The 18,675-nt window shown below is 40.9% G+C and overlaps 1 protein-coding gene across 23 annotated transcripts in view; it reads right to left on the bottom strand.

Annotated features, from left to right (window-relative positions):
- The window catches only part of Dysf (dysferlin), a 209,931-nt gene that overhangs the window by 20,061 nt on the left and 171,195 nt on the right, over positions 1 to 18,675 (bottom strand). For 16 of the 23 annotated variants that reach the window (XM_047522101.1, XM_047522103.1, XM_047522108.1 and 13 more), the window contains 5 exons: positions 16,716 to 16,814; positions 5,359 to 5,487; positions 4,923 to 5,078; positions 3,360 to 3,451; positions 238 to 408 (listed from right to left, as the gene is read on the bottom strand). In XM_047522101.1, the coding sequence (XP_047378057.1) occupies positions 238 to 408; positions 3,360 to 3,451; positions 4,923 to 5,078; positions 5,359 to 5,487; positions 16,716 to 16,814 (647 nt within the window). Of the gene's footprint in view, positions 1 to 237; positions 409 to 3,359; positions 3,452 to 4,922; positions 5,079 to 5,358; positions 5,488 to 16,715; positions 16,815 to 18,028; positions 18,044 to 18,675 lie in introns of all 23 variants that reach the window. The other 7 variants (XM_047522099.1, XM_047522104.1, XM_047522094.1 and 4 more) reach the window with 1 other exon arrangement.

Genomic DNA, 18,675 nt, shown 5'->3' with positions numbered 1-18,675 from the left:
ATTAGAGAACTGAATTATAATAATATAAACAAGAGTCAGATAAACAGGTTCGAATCTTAATCCCACCACTCACAAGCCATAACATGTCTGGACCTTAGTTTCTCATCTGTAGAGTGGGGACAAGACCCTCGCTGGGATCAAGGGGAGAACACCTGGGAAGTGCTAAGCCCAGGGCCTGGCACACAGCAAAGCTCTGACGACTGGTTGTCAGAGGAGCAACCCGCCCCAAGCACATACACACAGTAGGTCTGCGGGAGTCCACAGCGGGCCCCAAACTTGGACAGCAGCCTGTTCTCCAGGTCAATGACTGTCTCCCCAATCTTCTCATCCTTGGAGAGGAGGTCATAATCGTAGAGTGTGATCTTCAGGTCCTTCTCCAGAGGCAAAGTGCAGGTCAATTCAAACATTCTGCGGGAAGGGTGGACTTAAGGACAGACATACAGACCCCCTGATGTAATAGACCCAGTAAGAACTCAAGGAGGAGCAAGAGGAGCTCAAAGTCCATCCTTCTTGAGTCTCTTGTCACTCATAGAGCCCATCACCCACAGGACTACTTGCACAGGGCTTCTCCGAGTTGTGTGTGTGTGTGTGTGTGTGTGTGTGTGTGTCCCATATAAACTGGATTGAGCAGGTACCTTCCTGGCAGCCCCCAGAATGAATGAATGAGGGGGAATAGAATATTACAATTGAAGCTTTCACTACACCACCAGGAGACAAGAGAGGTGAAACTGCAAAGCCAGGTACCAGAGCTCTGGAATTTACCAAAGGGATGGGCCAGGGCCCACTCTGAACACTTGGGGCAGCACACCAACTTCTGGGGCAGAATGGAAAAAGATTTTTGGGGAGAGAGCTCCTGCAAGGTCTGAGCCCTGGCCACCCCCAGGGTCAAGGTGGAGGTATTCTCCCTCTTCCCCTTGAAATGAGTTCCCTGGAGGCAGGAGGCACAAGCCCACTGCCCATCTCATGCTCAGGATGCTAACTCTGCACAGAGGAGGAGGCGGGGCCACATCTGGGAGGAGCTGCTCTTCTGTCCACAGCTGAGCAAGGAACCCAAGTGCATCTCATGGAGGAGGGGGCTGCCTCAAGGTCAGACTGGATCTGCTCTGAATCCTGCCTCAAAGCACCTCCCAAGGTTCCAACAGCCAGAGACTGTGGAGTGGGCCATCTGAGGACCAGGGTTAGGAGACAGTCAGCTCAAGGGAGGCAGCATCTCCCACATCCCAAGAGGAGGGAAAGAGGCTCAGAGGGTCTCTAGGAGACTCTTGAAACACCCACAAGAAAATAAATTGGCTCAAAACATTTTCCAGCCAGAGAACACCCAAACACCAAGGGCTGTTGGCACATGGAACAGACCCTTCTGCTGACAGGAGCTCCCAGTCATGGCAGGGAGGAAGAAAAACCAAGCAGGGCAAGGGGGCAGGCAGAGGCCCTCCATACACTCACCCACACAAGAGTGGCTCAAAGGGGAAAATACTCCCCTAGCGCCATCAGGGTGTTCAAGGTTAAACGTGGATGAGTTACTGGCTTCAGCCCTGCGTCTGTGAGTTTGTGGCTTGTTTAAAGTGGCTGAACTTAGCAGGACACGGTGGCACATGCCTGTAATGCCAGTGACTCAGGAGGCTGAGGCAGGAGGATCACAAGTTTGAGGCCAGCCTTGGCAACTTAGCAAGACCCTGCCTCAAAGCAAAAAATGAAAAGTACTGGGGATGTAGCTCAGTGGTAAAACACCCTGGGTTCCATTCCCAGAATAGATGGATGAGTGGGTGGGTAGATAGATAGATAGATGATTGATAGATAAATAGATGATTGATAGATAAATAGATGATTGATAGATAGATAGATAGATAGATAGATAGATAGATAGATAGATAGATACATTGACTGAGCTTAAAATGGGCAGAAAAAACACTTGTCTGCCGCAGCATCCACCTGGAAGGGCACAGTCAGACCACAAAGTTGTGTTTCAATTATCTCAAGCATCATAGAATGAAAGTATTTCTGCTGTGATCTGAGGGAGGCGTGAAGCACCAGGCACACCAGTTTTTGGCCATGACTTGTGGGGAGATGTAGAAATGGGAGTGGGAGGGTATGTTTCTGCACTTGTTCCCCGACCTGCCCTGGATGCGCGCGCGCGCACACACACACACACACACACACACACACACACACAAGTTGTGGGACAGGCCCACTCACTGTCTATCACCACTAACCACAACCCTATGCCAGCCACTGGGCCTCACCAAACAGAACTCCCTTCTGCCACCCTCCAGCTTCCCTCCTGTCCCAGTCAAGTGGTGACTCATTGCTGACCAGAACTGTTTCCCCTTCAAAAACTGCATTTCCCCAGGCTGATGGGTCCTGGCCACAGGTTAAGTGACAAAATATAGTCAAAGAGACCCATGTATGAACTCAATATGTTACTTGACTCTCTCAGAAGAAACTGCTTCTGTAGGTGCTGGATAGACAGCCACCAGCCTCTGTGGGCCTGAAAAAGCTCACGGTCAAACAGAAATTCAGGAGGCCCAGGACTTACTCCCACACCATGGGTACTGATCCTTCCTTGTTCTTGTCCCAGAATCAAGTGACTATCTTCTAAATTCTTCTCCTAGCTATCCATTGCAGGCACACATGGGACACAAAAAGAGTAATTGTTGAGCTAGGTGTGGTGGCGCATGCCTATAATAACAGCAGCTAGGGAAGCTGAAGCAGAAGGATCAAAAGTTCAAAGCCAGCCTCAGCAACTTAGCAAGGCTCTAAGCAACTTAGCAAGACCCTGTCTCAATACAGGAAAAAAAAAAAAAAAAAAGTGGTAAAACATCTCTGGGTTAAATCCCCAGTACCAAAAAATTTGGACCAAAAAAAAAAAAAAAAAAGTAATTGTTGAATGCAGCATGGTGCACTGGACTGGAAAAAGGACATTAGTGGAAAACTGATGAGATCCTAATAAAGTTCAGGGTTTATGCACTGATGTCAATTTCCTCCTTTGGGCAAATATATCAGTTAGGTAAGATAGAAAGTAGGGTTAAAGGTATATGGAGACTTTGTGTCATCTTTGTCACTTTTCTATAAATCTAAAGAAAAAGTTTATGTAAAAAGGAATTAACCAATGCATCCTCTGAACTTCGGTGCAGATTGATCTAGGCAATCACTTACGGGTGTTAACTAGGAGCTTCTGCTGGGACTCAAGCCTTTGGCTCATGGAGGGCTAGCTCAGACTACACCCACGGAAATGCAAGACTCAGGGGATATGGTTCTGCCCCGGAGACAGGAATTTCCCAGCAGCAGTCACTTCTGCCCGCTGGACTGTGGGGTATCCAGACCGGCTTCTGCAGCCCAGGACCAAGCTGCTCCCCACTTACTTTCCAAATACTGGCTCCAGAGTGCAGGGGATGTAGTTATCCTGGTCACTCACAGATTTCTTCCCAATGGAGATTTTGATGTAAGGATCACACTGAAGGATGACAGAGAAACACTAAAGTGAAATCATTACCCCATTGTGTTTTGAGTCCCCTGCCTCCAGATCGGGTGAGGGGGCCAGTCATTAGGAAGTTGAGATATGGAGTGTGTTCTGCCAGGCCAGGAGCCCCATCCTACACACCATGTGGCCTCTGACGTGGGCATGTAACCTCGGCTCCTGCAGAGGGAGGGGGGGCGAGTGAGCCTTCCTTACTCCTGAACCATTGCCGCACTGGGAGAGGCTCCTAGGGGCCCAGCCCCCATCCTCACACACCCGACAGACTGTATTCTAAATGGGACTAGAACAGGCTGGGGTCCTCTCTGTGACCGCTGCTTAAGCAGATGGAAAGGGAGAGAGATGGTCCCACTTTCTCCACCAAGACTGGCCCTAGCCAATCTCCTCCTGGATACGGCCCAAAAGCAACAGTGGGCCTTCAGCTATCCTCGAGGAGCAGCCCTGGCCAGAGAAGGCCCAGGGCGATTCTGGCTTCGAGAAGGCTTGAAGGACATAAGCCAACCTGGCCACATCCTGGAGGCCATCTGTGGTGCCAAGGCTGAGGACTGTTCCACTCTTCCCTGGGATCATATGACCTCCCAGCCAAGAGAGGCCAGGCGGCAGGAGTGGAACGCTGAGACCCTACCCACCGCCTCAAGGACACACATGAGGTAAGAAAGGTCCACTCCTGCCTCTCTGCTTTCTTCCGTCTTTCCAGCTTTTCTCTGCTCCCACCTCATTGTCTCCCTGTGACTCCCGGACTCCTTCCCTCCTTCAAATCTCCTCCCTCCATCTCTGGCCAGGACTAGGGTAAGACAGCTGAGTTTCTTACCTCAGGCACACAATTTAAGGGAGGGCCCCCAAACTCAGTAATCAAGATAAATAATACTTTAGTGCAGTATTTTAAAAAATTAAAATCAATGCCAATAGTCCATGATGAACAAAACACCAGAATTTTAAATGAAGGCACATTGAGCATTCCTGGTTTTCCTTTTGCCTCCGGCTCCACCATGGCTGGCCACAGCAGTTACCAGCCCTGCTCCTCCCTCCTTCGCTCCTTCCCTCCCACCACAGATGCCCTGCAAAGCCAGGTCTCAACATACACCTTTGCCATGCTGATCCTCAGGTCGCATCCTAATTGTGCCCATGGCCTAAGCACTCCTATTTCAAACCCTTGCCTGTGCTTTTGACTCCTCTTAAAATACTACTTTCTTCTCCCTCCTGACCTGTCAAAATTCCATCTGTACTTAAGAGTCCTATTCCTTCCAAAAAACCTTCCACATAATTTCAAAGTCCTATACCAACTTCATCCTTCTCTGACCTTCCAGAGCATTTGGTCCCTGACAAAAACTTCATTCAGTGATATCTCAGTTCTGCATGGGTTTTCTGTTTCCCCCAGCTTACTGTGACTTCCTGGGACAAAGGCCATTTATAGTCATGCCTGCCATTTTGAGGGCTCTAGGAAAGTTACCTTCCCATTGGGGTCCTTGGGTTGCAGGCCAAATGCTCGGACAATGTAAATACGGACCAAGCACTCCTGGGGCCCCTGGGCAGCCAGCTGGTGGAACTGTCTTGGGGGCATAGGGATGGCTGGATCTTCTGGGAGGGGATAAATTTTGAAGAGACCCTGAAAAGAATGAGGGGTTAATTTTGATTTTTAGCATTGTCACCAACACAATAACCATTATGACCACTGCTCTCATCTTCATGAGAATCACCACATGAAGATCACTCAGCCCAATGCCATCCCATTACCACCATCAGGAGCATCAGCACTTCCACTACCCATGTGTCACTAACATGAGCACCACGGTCACCCCTGCAGTTACTGCCCCGCCCCCTTCTTCACTTATAGCTGCTACACCACAGTCGTAGGCTGACTCAGGGATACATCCTCAAGGACTTACCTTAAATTCCCCAATAACAGATGGATCTTCTGTCTCCTCCTGAGTCTTGCCCCGGTAGAGCTTGAAGGTGTTACAAAAGTCGGACAGGCCTTCGAAAGCCTCCACATTCTCCAGTGGTGTGTCATAGACCTGTCACATAGGGAGACAGGGAAGAAGGAAGCAGAGGGACAGCAAAGGAAGAGGAAATGGAAAAGGAGGGAAAGGGAATGGAAAGTAGAAAAAGGGAGAGAAGGAACAAAGAAGAAGAAAATGAGCGAGGACCAAAATAAATAAAGGAACAAAGACACACAGAAGGGTGAGATTGGAGAGGTGGAGAGGAACCAAGAAGGAGAGAGAGAGAAATAAGAAACAAGTCAGAGATGGAAAGAAAACCCAGGAGAGGGAGCAAGAGGGAAGACCGTGGTTCAGTCCATCAGGGAACCAGGTGTTTGGTTAATACTCTAAGTACCTGAGCATCATCATAGACTTAAGTAGTGTACTGTTTTAATAAGATAAGATTACAAACAAACAAAAGGTTAACTTTATTTGTAGACTGTGTCAGAACTCTGGAAAATTAATAGGTCAGTATTTCAAGTCAAAATGCCCCCTGTACAGATGTCCAATGAGGACAGCATCAAATATTAAGCCAAGCAGACCTGCTAAGCACCAGTTTAAATTTGTTAACTCTGTCATTTATTTGTCTCCTCTCAAATAGCCAACAATTATTTACTAGAGAAGGGCTTTGGAATTGTTTAGGCATAAATGAAACAGTACTTTTTTACAGATGATAAAATGACCTAATTAGTAGCAATATTGAACAGGTTAATATGTTGTTAACAGGTAGACATGATGAATTGTTTAAAACTGAAATTAATAGTCAAGACAGATCAGTTGTTCTCTCATCTTTCTGATTTCAGCCCAGCTCAAATTCTCTCTCTTCCAAGAAATATTTAATTATGCAAGTGATAACAATACTAAAAATCAGAAATTATAATAAAATATAAAAACTAATATTGTTTTAAATTCCCTCAAATAATAAATAGTTATACGATGAAAAATAGGCATGCGTCCTTTTGAACATTTTCTTGTTTGTTTTTAATTTTATTTTTTTAACAACATGGAGTCACAGGAAATAAATTGTGTTATAACTTTTTTTAATTTAACAATGATCCATGAATATCTTTATAGGTCAAAAATATACTTCTACATGACCTCTCATTAATGGCAATATAATACTGAATTATATAAATGTACCATCATTTATGATGAACATTTAGTTTTGTAATTGTTCAATTTAAAAAAAAACACATAAATGACAGGAGTTTAAAAACTCTTACACATATGCATTTGTGCATTCATTTAAATGTATCTCCATGTTAAGTTTCTAGAAATAGAATTCCTGGTCAAAAGGTATGAAAATTGAAGATCTTTGATGAGCACAAATTGCCTTCTTGAAAAATTGTCTAAATTCATTCTTCCAACTACAGAGTGCAAATGTGCCTTGTTTAAGCCTGACTCCATCACTTAATTTTGATAAATATTAATTTGCTAATTTTATAGATGAAAGTACGTTGAATTTTTAACTCGCATTTATTTGGCCACTGGAAAAACCTGCATGGGTTTATCAGCCATCTGTATTTCTTCTCTGTGAACTGCTCCTCCTTGTCATTTGTCCTTTTAGTGTCTCCTGGTGGCTGTTTTCTATCCTGTACTAATCTGAAAGACCTCTTTGTATGAAGAGGATACTAACCACTGGTCTATCAAACATCTTACACATAATCTTGTCCCAGTTCATCGCTTATCTTTCAATTGTGTTTATGATATGTTTGTGGTATTTTTATGGTATGTTTATGTTTGTGTGTGTTGATGTCATGCTTGTGTGTTTGTGTTACATTTGTTTGTTTTCTTAGCCATTCCAGAAATTGTCAGTCTCATAAAGATATTTTTCTTTACAGCTTCTGCCTTTAAAATTAAGCTTGAGTGTCTTCTTCTTTCAGTAGGATCAAGCACTCAATTCAATTTGGTCCACAGCATGAGGGAAGAATTCAAATTCTTTTTCACCAAATGGTTATGCAATTATCTAAGGTCTTATTTGTTTAAACTGTTCCTCCTTTTCCTAGTGACTTGTATCACACACTAAAGGATCACATATCCCACTGGTGGTAATCTTTCTATTCTGCTCTATTGTTCTGTCTACTCCTCACTAACACTATGTCTAATTACCGCGGCTCCATAACACAGTTCTGTTACTGAAGTCCTTCCAGATGAAATTTTGGAATGTTAAGTGTAGTTCTAAACAAATGTTTCTTCGGAATTTTTATTAGACTTGCATTAAATTTAAAATTAATTTTGGAGAAAAGAATTGAGATCTTTACAGTATTAGCATTTTTATCCAGAGACATAATCTGATGCTCAATTTACTCAAGACCTAATTTTTGTAGTAATTCTCATGTAGAGCCTACATGCTTTCCACTAAGTTTAGCCTAGTTAAAAGATAAATGTGTTCTTGGTATTGCAAATGTGAATCTTTCTTCCACTAGATTTTCTAAACAACTGCCATCATCTTCCTGGGTTCTCCTGATGGTTCTGACTTAGTAGTTGGTTCTCCCCAGGTGATCAAGCAAATCCTCCACACATGATGATAATGATAATTTTGTCATCTTCTTTCTAAAATGAGTGATCTCTTTCTTTTTTTAAACTGGGCATTGAACCCAGGGGGGTTAACCACTGAGTCACTTCCCCATCCCTTTTTAAATATTTTATTTAGAGACAGGATCTTGCTGAGTTGCTAAGTGCTTCCCTAAGTTACTGAGGCTGGCTTTGAACTTGTGATCCTCCTGCCTCAACCTCCCAAGCCGCTGGGCTTATAGGCATGCACCACCTTGCCAGGTCCGCCAATTTCTTTTTGTTGACGTGGAAATGGTTAGAATACACAGAACAAGGTATGTGGAAATGGTAAGTCTTTTCCCGTCTTTGTCAAAAGGGCTGCCCCCAGGGCTTCCCTCTGGTATCTAGGCCTGTACAGAATCACATAGCTCTTCAGTAATTCTCCAATCAATAAGCTATGGACCCTCTCCCCAGATAAAATGCACTTAGAAACATTCTTGAAAAAGATCCAATTTCTGGGAATAAAGAGACATGCTGAAGTCATGAAGCTGGATGCTGGCTATTGGTTTGAGATATATTCTAACATTAAGGAAACTCCTTTTATTCAATCCAAAGAATCAACAATAGATACTGAATTTTATCAAATGCTTTTCTCTATCTTTTGAAAGTCTTTGTTAATTTTACCTTTCAATATGATGAATATTATTAATGATTTCCTAATGTCAAGCTCTCCCTATTTTTATAATAAAGTCAATTTCACTATCATGCATGACTTTGTATTTTAATATGTGATTTGGTTCCATTTGGTCGTCTTTAATTTTTTTTTAATTTTTTATTTGTCCTAATTTGCTGTACATGACAGTAGAAGGCATTTATATATTTTGATAGATCATACATAAGTTAATTTCTCACTTTTCTGATTATACATATTATAGGGTCACATCAGTCATGCAGTCATATATGTATATGAGGTAATAATGTCTGTTTCATTCTACTATCCTTCCTACCCCCAGATCCCTTCCCCTCCCCCTTCACTCCCCTCTACCTAACATAAAGTAACTCTATTCTTCCCTATACACCCTTATTGTGAATTAGCATCCGCATATCAGAGAAAACATTCGGCCTTTGGTTTTTGGGGTTTGGCTTATTTCGCTTAGCATGATATTCTCCAACTCCATTCATTTACCAGCAACGCCATAATGTTATTCTTCTTTAAAGTTGAGTAATATTCCATCATATATACATACATTTTATTTATCCATTCATCTGTTGAAGGGCATCTAGGTTGTTTCCATGTTTTAGCTATAGTGAATTAAGCTGCTATAAACATTGATATGCTGTGTCACTGTAGTATGTTGATTTTAAGCCCTTTGGTATAAACTAAGGAATGGGATAACTGGGTCAAATGGTGCGTCCATTCCAAGTTCTCTGAGGAATCATACTGCTTTCCATAATGGTTGCACCACTTTGCATTCCCACCCAGAAACGTATGAGTGTACCTTTTCCCCACATCCTCGCCAATATTTTTTATTGATTGTATTCTTGATAATTGCCATTCTGATTGGAGTGAGATGAAATCTTAGAGTAGTTTTGATTTGCATTTCTCTAATTGTTAGAGATGTTGAACATTTTTTCATTCATTTGTTGATTGATTGTATATCTTCCTTTCTAAAGTGTCCATTCAGTTCCTTAACCCATTTATTGATTGGGTTATTTGTCTTCTTCAAGATTTTGTACATATATTCATCTCATAAATGAGATTTATCTGCATGAGTGGGTTTTATCAGATTTGGTGGTGAGGCAATTCTAGCTCCATAAGAAATCCAAGATTTTCTACTTTTAATTCTTTTTCTGCTGTGGAATAGTACATGTATCACAGGAATTATTATTATTATTTTTAATATTTAAGTAATTGCCTCCTTAATCCTCTGACCGTGGCTCTTTCTTTGGAGGTAATTCTTTGGTAATTTCCCTGTCTCCTTCGTAGTTTTTTGTTGCTTCTTGAGACATTCCTGGTATTTATCTTTTCCTTCAAATTAACTCATATTCAAGGAGATTTTCAATTTTATTTGTATGAAAATATCTAGTCAGCTCTCAGAACCCATGGGGTATCCCTGCAGTACCCAAATCTTTAAATGCTCAAGTGCCTTGCAGAAAATGGCATAGTATTTTCAACTAACCTACTCACATGCTCCAATGTATTTACATCACTCTCTTGTAATACCTAATACAACACAAAAGCTATGTAAGTAGTTTTAACAACTACTTATTCATTGTTTAGAGAACAGTGACAGGGGAAAGTCTGTACATGTTCAGTAAAGACAATTTTTTCTCAAATATTTTTCATCCAAGCTTGGTTAAATCTGCAGATGTGAAATTCACTGATACAAAGGGCCCTCCATAGAACTTAGAATTCTCCTGAAATGTTCTAATTCTCCATTATCATTACTATGTCCCTACTTTCATTATGGATTTTGGCTGGTTTTTCTCTACATCTCTAAATAAATCAGCTGAAGGATTATTTATGTAATTGATTCATTTTAATTAAAGGATCAGTTCTCAGATATTTTAATTTTATAATTTTCTCTTTTCTAGTTTCTCATTTCTGCTTTAATATTTTCCTTGTGTTTTAATGTATTATTATTTATAAATTATTTATTTTTTAATTTAATGAAACATTTTCTAAAATTCTTAGTTGTATATGGACACCATACCTTTATTTTATTTATTTATTTATTTATTTATTTATGTGGTGCTGAGGACCAACATGCAAGGCAAACACTCTACCACTGAGCCACAACCTCAGCCCGGTTATTTATTTTTTTTATTATTATTTACTCCATCTTTTAAGATATGAAAATATTTACTGCTATGAAATTGCCTCTGCTTGCTACTCTCTTGGCATTGTCCCATTTGTGTTGCTAGATAATATTTTCATTTTCATTGTGTAATTACAGTTTTATTTTTATTATTTGATCTCAGAATCGGATGCTTAGTTTTTATTCTTTTATAATTAACCAAAGTTCTGAAGACAATAAATGCACTCTGAATGCTGCTTTACTGGTTAAACTTACTTAACCAGTAAGTTTTAATGTCCAGTGTTTTATCATTCTTTCCTAGACATTCTGCACTTTTGGTTTGTGTTCTCTTTCCCTCAAAAATTGTTAAAAGAGAGGGTTTGTATTTTTTAATCATCCAGATAGAAGAGGCTGCAGGGACTATGGATCTTATTGCTAATTTCTAATTTTATAGAATAGTAATCAGAAAATGGTGTCTGCAATAGCATCACTATTTAAAATTTAATATTCTCCTTGTTCCCTGTTGCATGGTAATTTTTTATAATGTTACAGTCTTTATGTTCAGGCTACCAAGTTCAATTGGATTATTAATTATGCCAGGCCTTCTGTATCCTCTCACTTGTTTATCCCCGTGATCTGATATGAACTGAGAGAAGTGAATTAAAATCTCTCCATACTTTTCAGTATGCTTCTATTGCTCCTTCTATCTCCTGTAATTTCTATTTTGTAAATAATGATGTTGTTTTTGCTTCCCATATAAATATTCTCATTACTGTCCTGTCTTAGACTTGTACCATTAAGTACCATAAAGTGCCACCCTTTGTCTTGTTCAGTCTTAGGAACCTGAAAACTCTCATCTCTAGTATTAACATTGTGACTTCTGCTTTCTTTTCATTTACATTTGCCTGGCACACATTTTTCCAACTTATTATTCTTCAATCTTTATGAATCTCTTTGACTTAGAGTTAGATTTTGCTTTGAAGTCTGATTTAACGGATTTTGTTTTGAGATCAAATTTAAATTTTGTAATAAGCAATGGATGTTCCAGATAGTTGTATGACAGATACTTTTAACCTCAGTTGTACATTTGTCTTACATTTAGATAGCCACGGGATTTCCTAGTTTCATAGGTTTTTTAAAAATCTCTGGCTGCACAGGGTGTGTGTGTGTGTGTGTGTGTGTGCACACCTGTGTGTCTCTCTGTCTGTCTGTCTTCTGGTATCTAGGATGACCTGAGCTGCTTGTGGTATTATAAATTATATATACTGATAATACTTAGTCCTCTATGTCTTTAGGGACAGTGTTTACGGGCATGAGATAAATTGAAATGATAAAATAATCAAAAATTCCTCCTTCTCCCTCTCCATCACCTAGAATCAGGCAACATTATCTTCCTTAACCATTAGTTAAGAAAATTTGTTCCTAATTTGCTTACAGTCCTATTATGTGATCTACACATTTTTTAATCTGTCCACTCCATTATTTTTATAATAGAACAATTAATGTCCTTACTCTATATCTCAACTCCTTTCCTCCTTCTCCACTTAAATTTTGTCAGTTTTATCATTTTCAGTCCATTCAGCATTTACCATATCATATGTGGTATCTATTACCTTCTTAGCCTAAGCCTTCCACTTGTTTCCCCTTCCATTCTCAGGTAAAATGGGATCACAAACAGTCCTGCTGTGGCTTCCCCCAGCAGTTGCTAGCTGTCTAAAGTTCATTCCTTGAGAGTTCTGTCAAGATGGACTCACAGGAACTGTATTACCTCAGTTCCTGAGTATGCATACCTGGCTTTCTATAGTCTTTATGCCTCAAGGACAGCTTGGCTGAATGTAAAATCCTTGGGTCACCCTGCATTTCCTTGAGGATCCTATACGTGGTGCTTTACAGTCTTAAGATTCTGAATGTTGTGGAGAAATTGAAGTCATCTTGATTTATCTCTCCCCCACCCCTATGGGATGAGAAAGAACTATGGCCACCCAAAGAATTCTTTCTTTGACTCAGAAGTACAATAATTACTCTAGTATGTGTCTCAGAGTTGACCAAGCTGGGTCCATTTGTCTTCACACACAGTGGACCTTTTCAAAATGTATACTCTATATTCTTTCATTCCAGTGAAGCTGGACTAAATTATTACGTTTACTTGTTTCACTTCACTGTTTGGGTTATCTTCTTCAGAGAGGCCAAATATTGCAAATGTTGGGTCTCCTTTCTCTGACATCAATATCTGGCCTTTTCTCTTTACTCCTTCCTTTTTAACATTTTTTTCTGTTCCATCATTTGCTTGCTTTTGTCATTTCTGTCCTCTGTGCCCCTGACTGTGTTTCCATGTGTCCATGCTGCCCTCTGCTCCTTCCAATATCATGTTTCATCTTCCTTTTCCCTGAGTCCTACCAGCTCGCGGCTCCTCTCCACTCGCCTCGCCATCCCTTGCTTTGCTTTCTAACAGACCCATTTCTATACAGCTCACAGAAAAAATGTTCCATCTCTTCTGCACCTTGGCAAAATTTTTCTGGTGGACATATGTCCTCTTTTATTGGTAAATTTGATTTCTATTTTCCCTTCCTTTTCTTCCCCCCAGAATTTTTAAATTAATTCTGTGCCATTTATTTTATTATTACTTGTCACTAAGTAAGTTGGATTTTCCTGAACCTGCTGCTTCCTCTGTTCCTACCACAGAGGCAGACTGCTTCCTGCAAAAATGGCTCATCTGTGTGATTCTCCTGTGGCTCTATCTACCATCTTGGCTTCTCGGAACCAAACCAGTCTAAGGAGGCTTCTATCATCAGTTTGAGCCTGTCTCCAAAGCTCCCACAGCCAGTGTTGCAAACAGGGATTAGCTTTCATATTTCAGAGTGCAACCTCAATTTCAAGAACTGTATTTTGAAACCATTTATCATGAAAAATTTCAAACAACACAGAAGTAAAGAAAATAGATAACAAACTCCCATGTACTCATCACCCGCCTTAAATAATTATCAGCATTCTTCCACTTGGAAGGATATTTTCACTCGGGCTCTCTGAGATTTGCTACCCCTGTGAGCTTCCCTCCTCCTCCTGCATGCATCCTCTCTTCATTTACTGCTGAGTGGTCTCTACCCAATCTCATTTGTCCTTGGGCAGCCCTTACTTATATTTTGGAGTCGGTAACTTGTATTTGTTTCCAACTTTTCTGGGGAAAAAAATGGATTTTGTGGGTTTGAATGATTTCCAAGAGAAAACGGAAAAAAATGCTGATTTATGCAGTCATGTTCATACGGGAAGTCCTAATAAAATACTTTTAAATTTCAAACTGGTTGAACTTTCTGTTTAAACTTTTGTTATTAATTTCTCATTTTATTTTATTTCAAGCTGTCTTGTATGATTCTGCTTTTGCAACTTATTACTAAACTAATATGTAATCAAATTTTGTAAGCATTCTCTGAGCATTAAGAAAAAACGTATTCTCTATTTTCATGATTTTTTATCCTCTATTTTAAAGCTACAAATGTAACTTCATATAAAGCTATAAAATTAACTTGATACAGCTTAAAAAATATTTACCTGGTTATTCATGTCTTTTATTTTTTTATTTATTTATTGACTGGTCAAAAAGTAAGATATATTAAAATCCCACTTCAATTTTAATTTCTGTGTTTTATCTGTCTGAAGCAATTATTTATATATTCCTATCCATTTTTGCTTAAATATTTCTAAGCTTTAGAGTCTTTTCATTGAAATGCATATTTTTTATTTCAATAAAACATTCTTTTTTTTCTTTGCATTTTACTTTAGTTCTACCTGCTTCCCTTTTGTTCATACCTACCTGATTTTGTTTGCCAAAATATTGGTTGCCAAAGCATCTTTTTGACCATTCTAAGTTGTACATTTTAGAGGTGTCTTATAAAGATACTAGAAAGAATTTCAACTTTTGATAGAGTCTGGAAGTCCTTTACACTTAATAGGAGAGTTTAATCCATTTTTGTTTATTAGGAAAACCAATATGTGTTGCTCTTTTTCTACTGTGCTTTTTCTATGACTTCAGTTTTAAATTCTTTGTTACATCTTTTGCTTTCATTTTGGTATGCAGACTATGAGTTGGGTTTTGTCTCTAAGGTAAGTGAATTCCAAAACATGTTTTTCTCCACTCATTGTATACTCTGTTCTCTCCATTATGCTATAGGCTATGCTGGCTTTCTTCTGTTTACTTATCCTTAGAGGACCAGTGTTCCTTCTAAGTCTAGTTTTTCCCCCAGAAATAGTTTGAATGCCTTTTGCTTTGGACAGGCTATTTTCACTTGGATGCTGCTGGAGGCCTCCTCGGAGAGGTCAAGCAGGAGGGCTGGGTGCCAATTCAGCATCCGGCATCCTAGGGAGCAGAGAGGGGCCAGGGCCTCGGGCCACCCTGGCAGCAGTCCTCAATCTTGCTTGGTTTGTCTCATTTTTTGGCAAGGCCACAGTACCACATGCCAGACCTAATGTGTTGAACCTTCTTCCTGAGACACAAATAGCCCTGTCTCTTTGCCCAACCTCACGTACCCAACTGTGAAGTCAATGAAGAGCTCACAGACCGAGAAGCTGCTGCCGCCTGCCACCTCATCTTTGAGCAGCCAGGTCTCCAGGCACGATTACCAGGCAGTCTCCGACACATCAGAGATGACACTCGCCACCTTGTGAAACTACCTTCCAGAGGCCACACCAAAGACTCTCAGACAGAAGAATCAGCTGAAAGCCCAGGCCACCCGACTAGCCCTGACCCCCACTTATTCCACCTGCTTTGTGGAGCCTGGGGGCCATTCCCATCCGTCTGATAGCCTTTGCCCACCTTGTTCTCTCCTGTCCCTGCCTGTGGGTAATCATGAGACACGGACTCTCTCTCATTTAGATTCCAGAAGAAGTAAGTGAAAACATAGGACACACAGTTATATTTTAATTTTGGATAAATAAAAAAAAATTTAGATAAGTATGTCTGACGCAATATTTAGAGCATACTTGTACTAAAAAATCATTCATCGTTATCTAAAGTTTAACCTGGCATCCTGAATTCTACCTGGCAACCCTACACAGGGGACTTGGGACTCCTCTGGGGAGTGATTTTTGAGTCACTTTGGGTCATCTTTTTAAAAAGTAATCCACTCTTTAAAAGCATAATTGTAGCTGTTGAACTTCCTCAAAATACCAGAATTGGATTGATTAGCCCTGGTTTTATCCCTAGAAACAGGATTCACCATAATTTTCTATTTTCTAAGTAATTTCTGTCCCAATAATCAAGGTCAGAGGCCACAGGTACATTCTCAGACTGATTTCACTTTTTATTTTAATATAAATTTTCTTTTTTTTCATATTTTCTATTATAGAAAAGTTCAAAGACACTAGGAAAAGTCAGATAGTACTACAAATCCCTAAGTACCTATTAGTTGTTATATTACAACTAATGTTATATTATAATAACTAATGTTATATTATAATAACTAATGTTATATTATAATATAATGTTATATTAACACTAATGCTTTGTAGGTTTAATCATTTTTCTGTCTTTTTAAAATCTGTCTTTCTGCAGTATCTCTCACCCATACCTGTATCTTCCTCCTTCCTTTTTTTTTTTTTTTTTTTTGTGGGGGGAGGAGATTGAAGGCTCGTTTTAAGGCAAATATCAAGCATCAGTTTACCTACAAATACTGCAGGTATTAAGGTACCTGGAAATACTTTCTTAGTTATCCCAGCCCACATTTACTTCTTGGTCCAAATCAGTGGGTGACCTTTCTACCTTTCTCACGCCAGTTAGTTCATCAGGATTCGTTACTCCCAAACATCAGGATTTGTTACTCCCAAACACACCTCTCCCTCTCCCTCTCTGTCTCTGTCTCTCTCTCTCTCTCTCTCTCTCTCTCTCTCTCTCTCTTTCTGCAGTATCTCTCACTGCCCCTCCCAGGTGACCAGAGATTACTATAGGCCTGAAGAGAACCCCATCCTGGAGCGAGACCTCACCTTTAGAGTGTCAAAATCCTTCTCCAAATAGGAGCCGCACTTTTCCCTCTCCCCTATCGAGGCAAAGAATTTGCTCCACCAGTCGATGAACTCCTCTTCCTGGGTAGGGAGGAAGGAAGAGACCATGTAAGAAACAACTTGTAAGCAAGGTCCTTCTCAATGGATCCCCACCAAGGCCGCTGGGTTGGCCCAGATGTCAAGGATCACCTGTCAGGAAAGCTTAGAGGAGCAGGGAGCTAAAACCCTGCCTCTCCAGGCAACAGACTGGAGGAGAAGGTGCGTAGCCTGCCTGGTGTCCAGAGGTAGAGGCTCTGGCCCGGCACTGCCCCTGTTGTGTGTGTTTCTGCCAGGTTCTCAAGCCTTTCTGTAAAGTGGGTATGATCATCATGGCGCCCTCTATATCCCAGGGACATACCCATGCTAAAATCAGAGGGTACCAAGGGTACTCTGAGGGGAAGTATCAATAATGTATTATTGATGAATAAAATGCACTAAACCTAGGAAAGCTCAGATACAAATGACCTATCCTATTCCCGTCCCCACTCTGGAAATCTGAACTTAGATTTCCTAGAGGTCAAATTGAGACAGAACCCCTAAAAATCAAAAGGATTAAATGACCTTTATTCAGAAGACATGGCTAAATGCAGGAACTGGGTGAGCAGAGAGGAAGTCGTGAGGACTCTCTCTCCACCCTTTCCTTCCTCCTATCACTCACATTTGCAGGAAGAGGAGGCCCCGTTGTCTGCGTGGCAAACACTGGCCTTCCCATTTTTTATCTCCTCTAGCTCGAGTGGAGAACGGTCCTCCAGCCATGTCCTGTCTAGAGAATGTACCCTATCTCCCAGGAAGTTAGCCAGTTCCCTGAGGGAGGAATGGTCATTCCAAGCAGGCTGGCCCCAAAACCCACATGCAGCTGGGCATTCAGTCTGTGCCTATCCACACCATGGCAGCTCATCCAGTGCAGTGAGAAAGGCCAAGGGCAAGGTGTCCAAAGAGTCCACTTTGGGACTCCTATGAGAGGATGGTGAGGAGATCTCAGAGGAGCTTGCACCAGGTCATAAAATAACCTGAGGACCCTTCAACAAACTTATAAAAATGCAAAGGGCCCTCTTGGAGCCAATAGCAAGTCCTTTGAGTTCCTCTCATGAAGGGTGTAAGCAGAAGCCAGGCCAGGGGCATACGAACAGGCACAATGGGGAGAGGGTGACAGCAGGGGCTCAGAGTCCTAGCACTCCTGGTGTGCTCAGATGTGGTCCCCATACAGAGCAGAGAACGAGTGCCAGAGAGAGGCTGTCAGTATTGAGCCCACTTACCAGGAAGATCTTCCGCTGCCGGGAGAGAGAAACCAAGCTTTAGAAGGGTTAACACACAGGGAGGCAGAACTTTCTGACTCTTAGCCGCTCCACAAAAAGCCAGACTAGCGTGAGGCAACCCCTAGCCCTGATGTTTCAGCTTCAAGTTAAACAAAAAGATGCTACAGATGAACATGTATATACCAACGTGTATGTCAAACTTAAAATGACCAACACACAGGAGAAAATATTGACACACTCACAACCAAGGGAGATGTATATGCCAAACCATAAATACACTCCTACAGAAACACACAAAGACACTCAAACACACAGGCAAACGTGTACACGTTGGTAAAAATGATTAAAATGGAATTCAGTTTAGCTGCTTGTTCCCTTCTTTCCCAGTCCAGATACTTTAACATTTGCATTTATAAGTCAGACAAAGACAGACAACCAACCAGTGTGTTTTGTACAAAGAAAAGACAGAAACACAAGAGTTGTGGGAAAGGATTACATGTCCCTCAGTCTTGAAAAACCAAGTAAACTTAAAAAAGAATAGGAGACAGAGAGTCTGGATAACACCATTAATGGTAACAACTAAACAAACATGTAAACTGAAAACAGAAAATATACCTTCTTTTCCAGCACCCTTGAAGCACTTAGAA

This window comes from Sciurus carolinensis, chromosome 13, assembly GCF_902686445.1.
Source record: "Sciurus carolinensis chromosome 13, mSciCar1.2, whole genome shotgun sequence".
NCBI lineage: Eukaryota > Metazoa > Chordata > Mammalia > Rodentia > Sciuridae > Sciurus > Sciurus carolinensis.
Note: the sequence above shows the minus strand (reverse complement) of the source record. Positions and strands in the feature narration are given on the sequence as shown.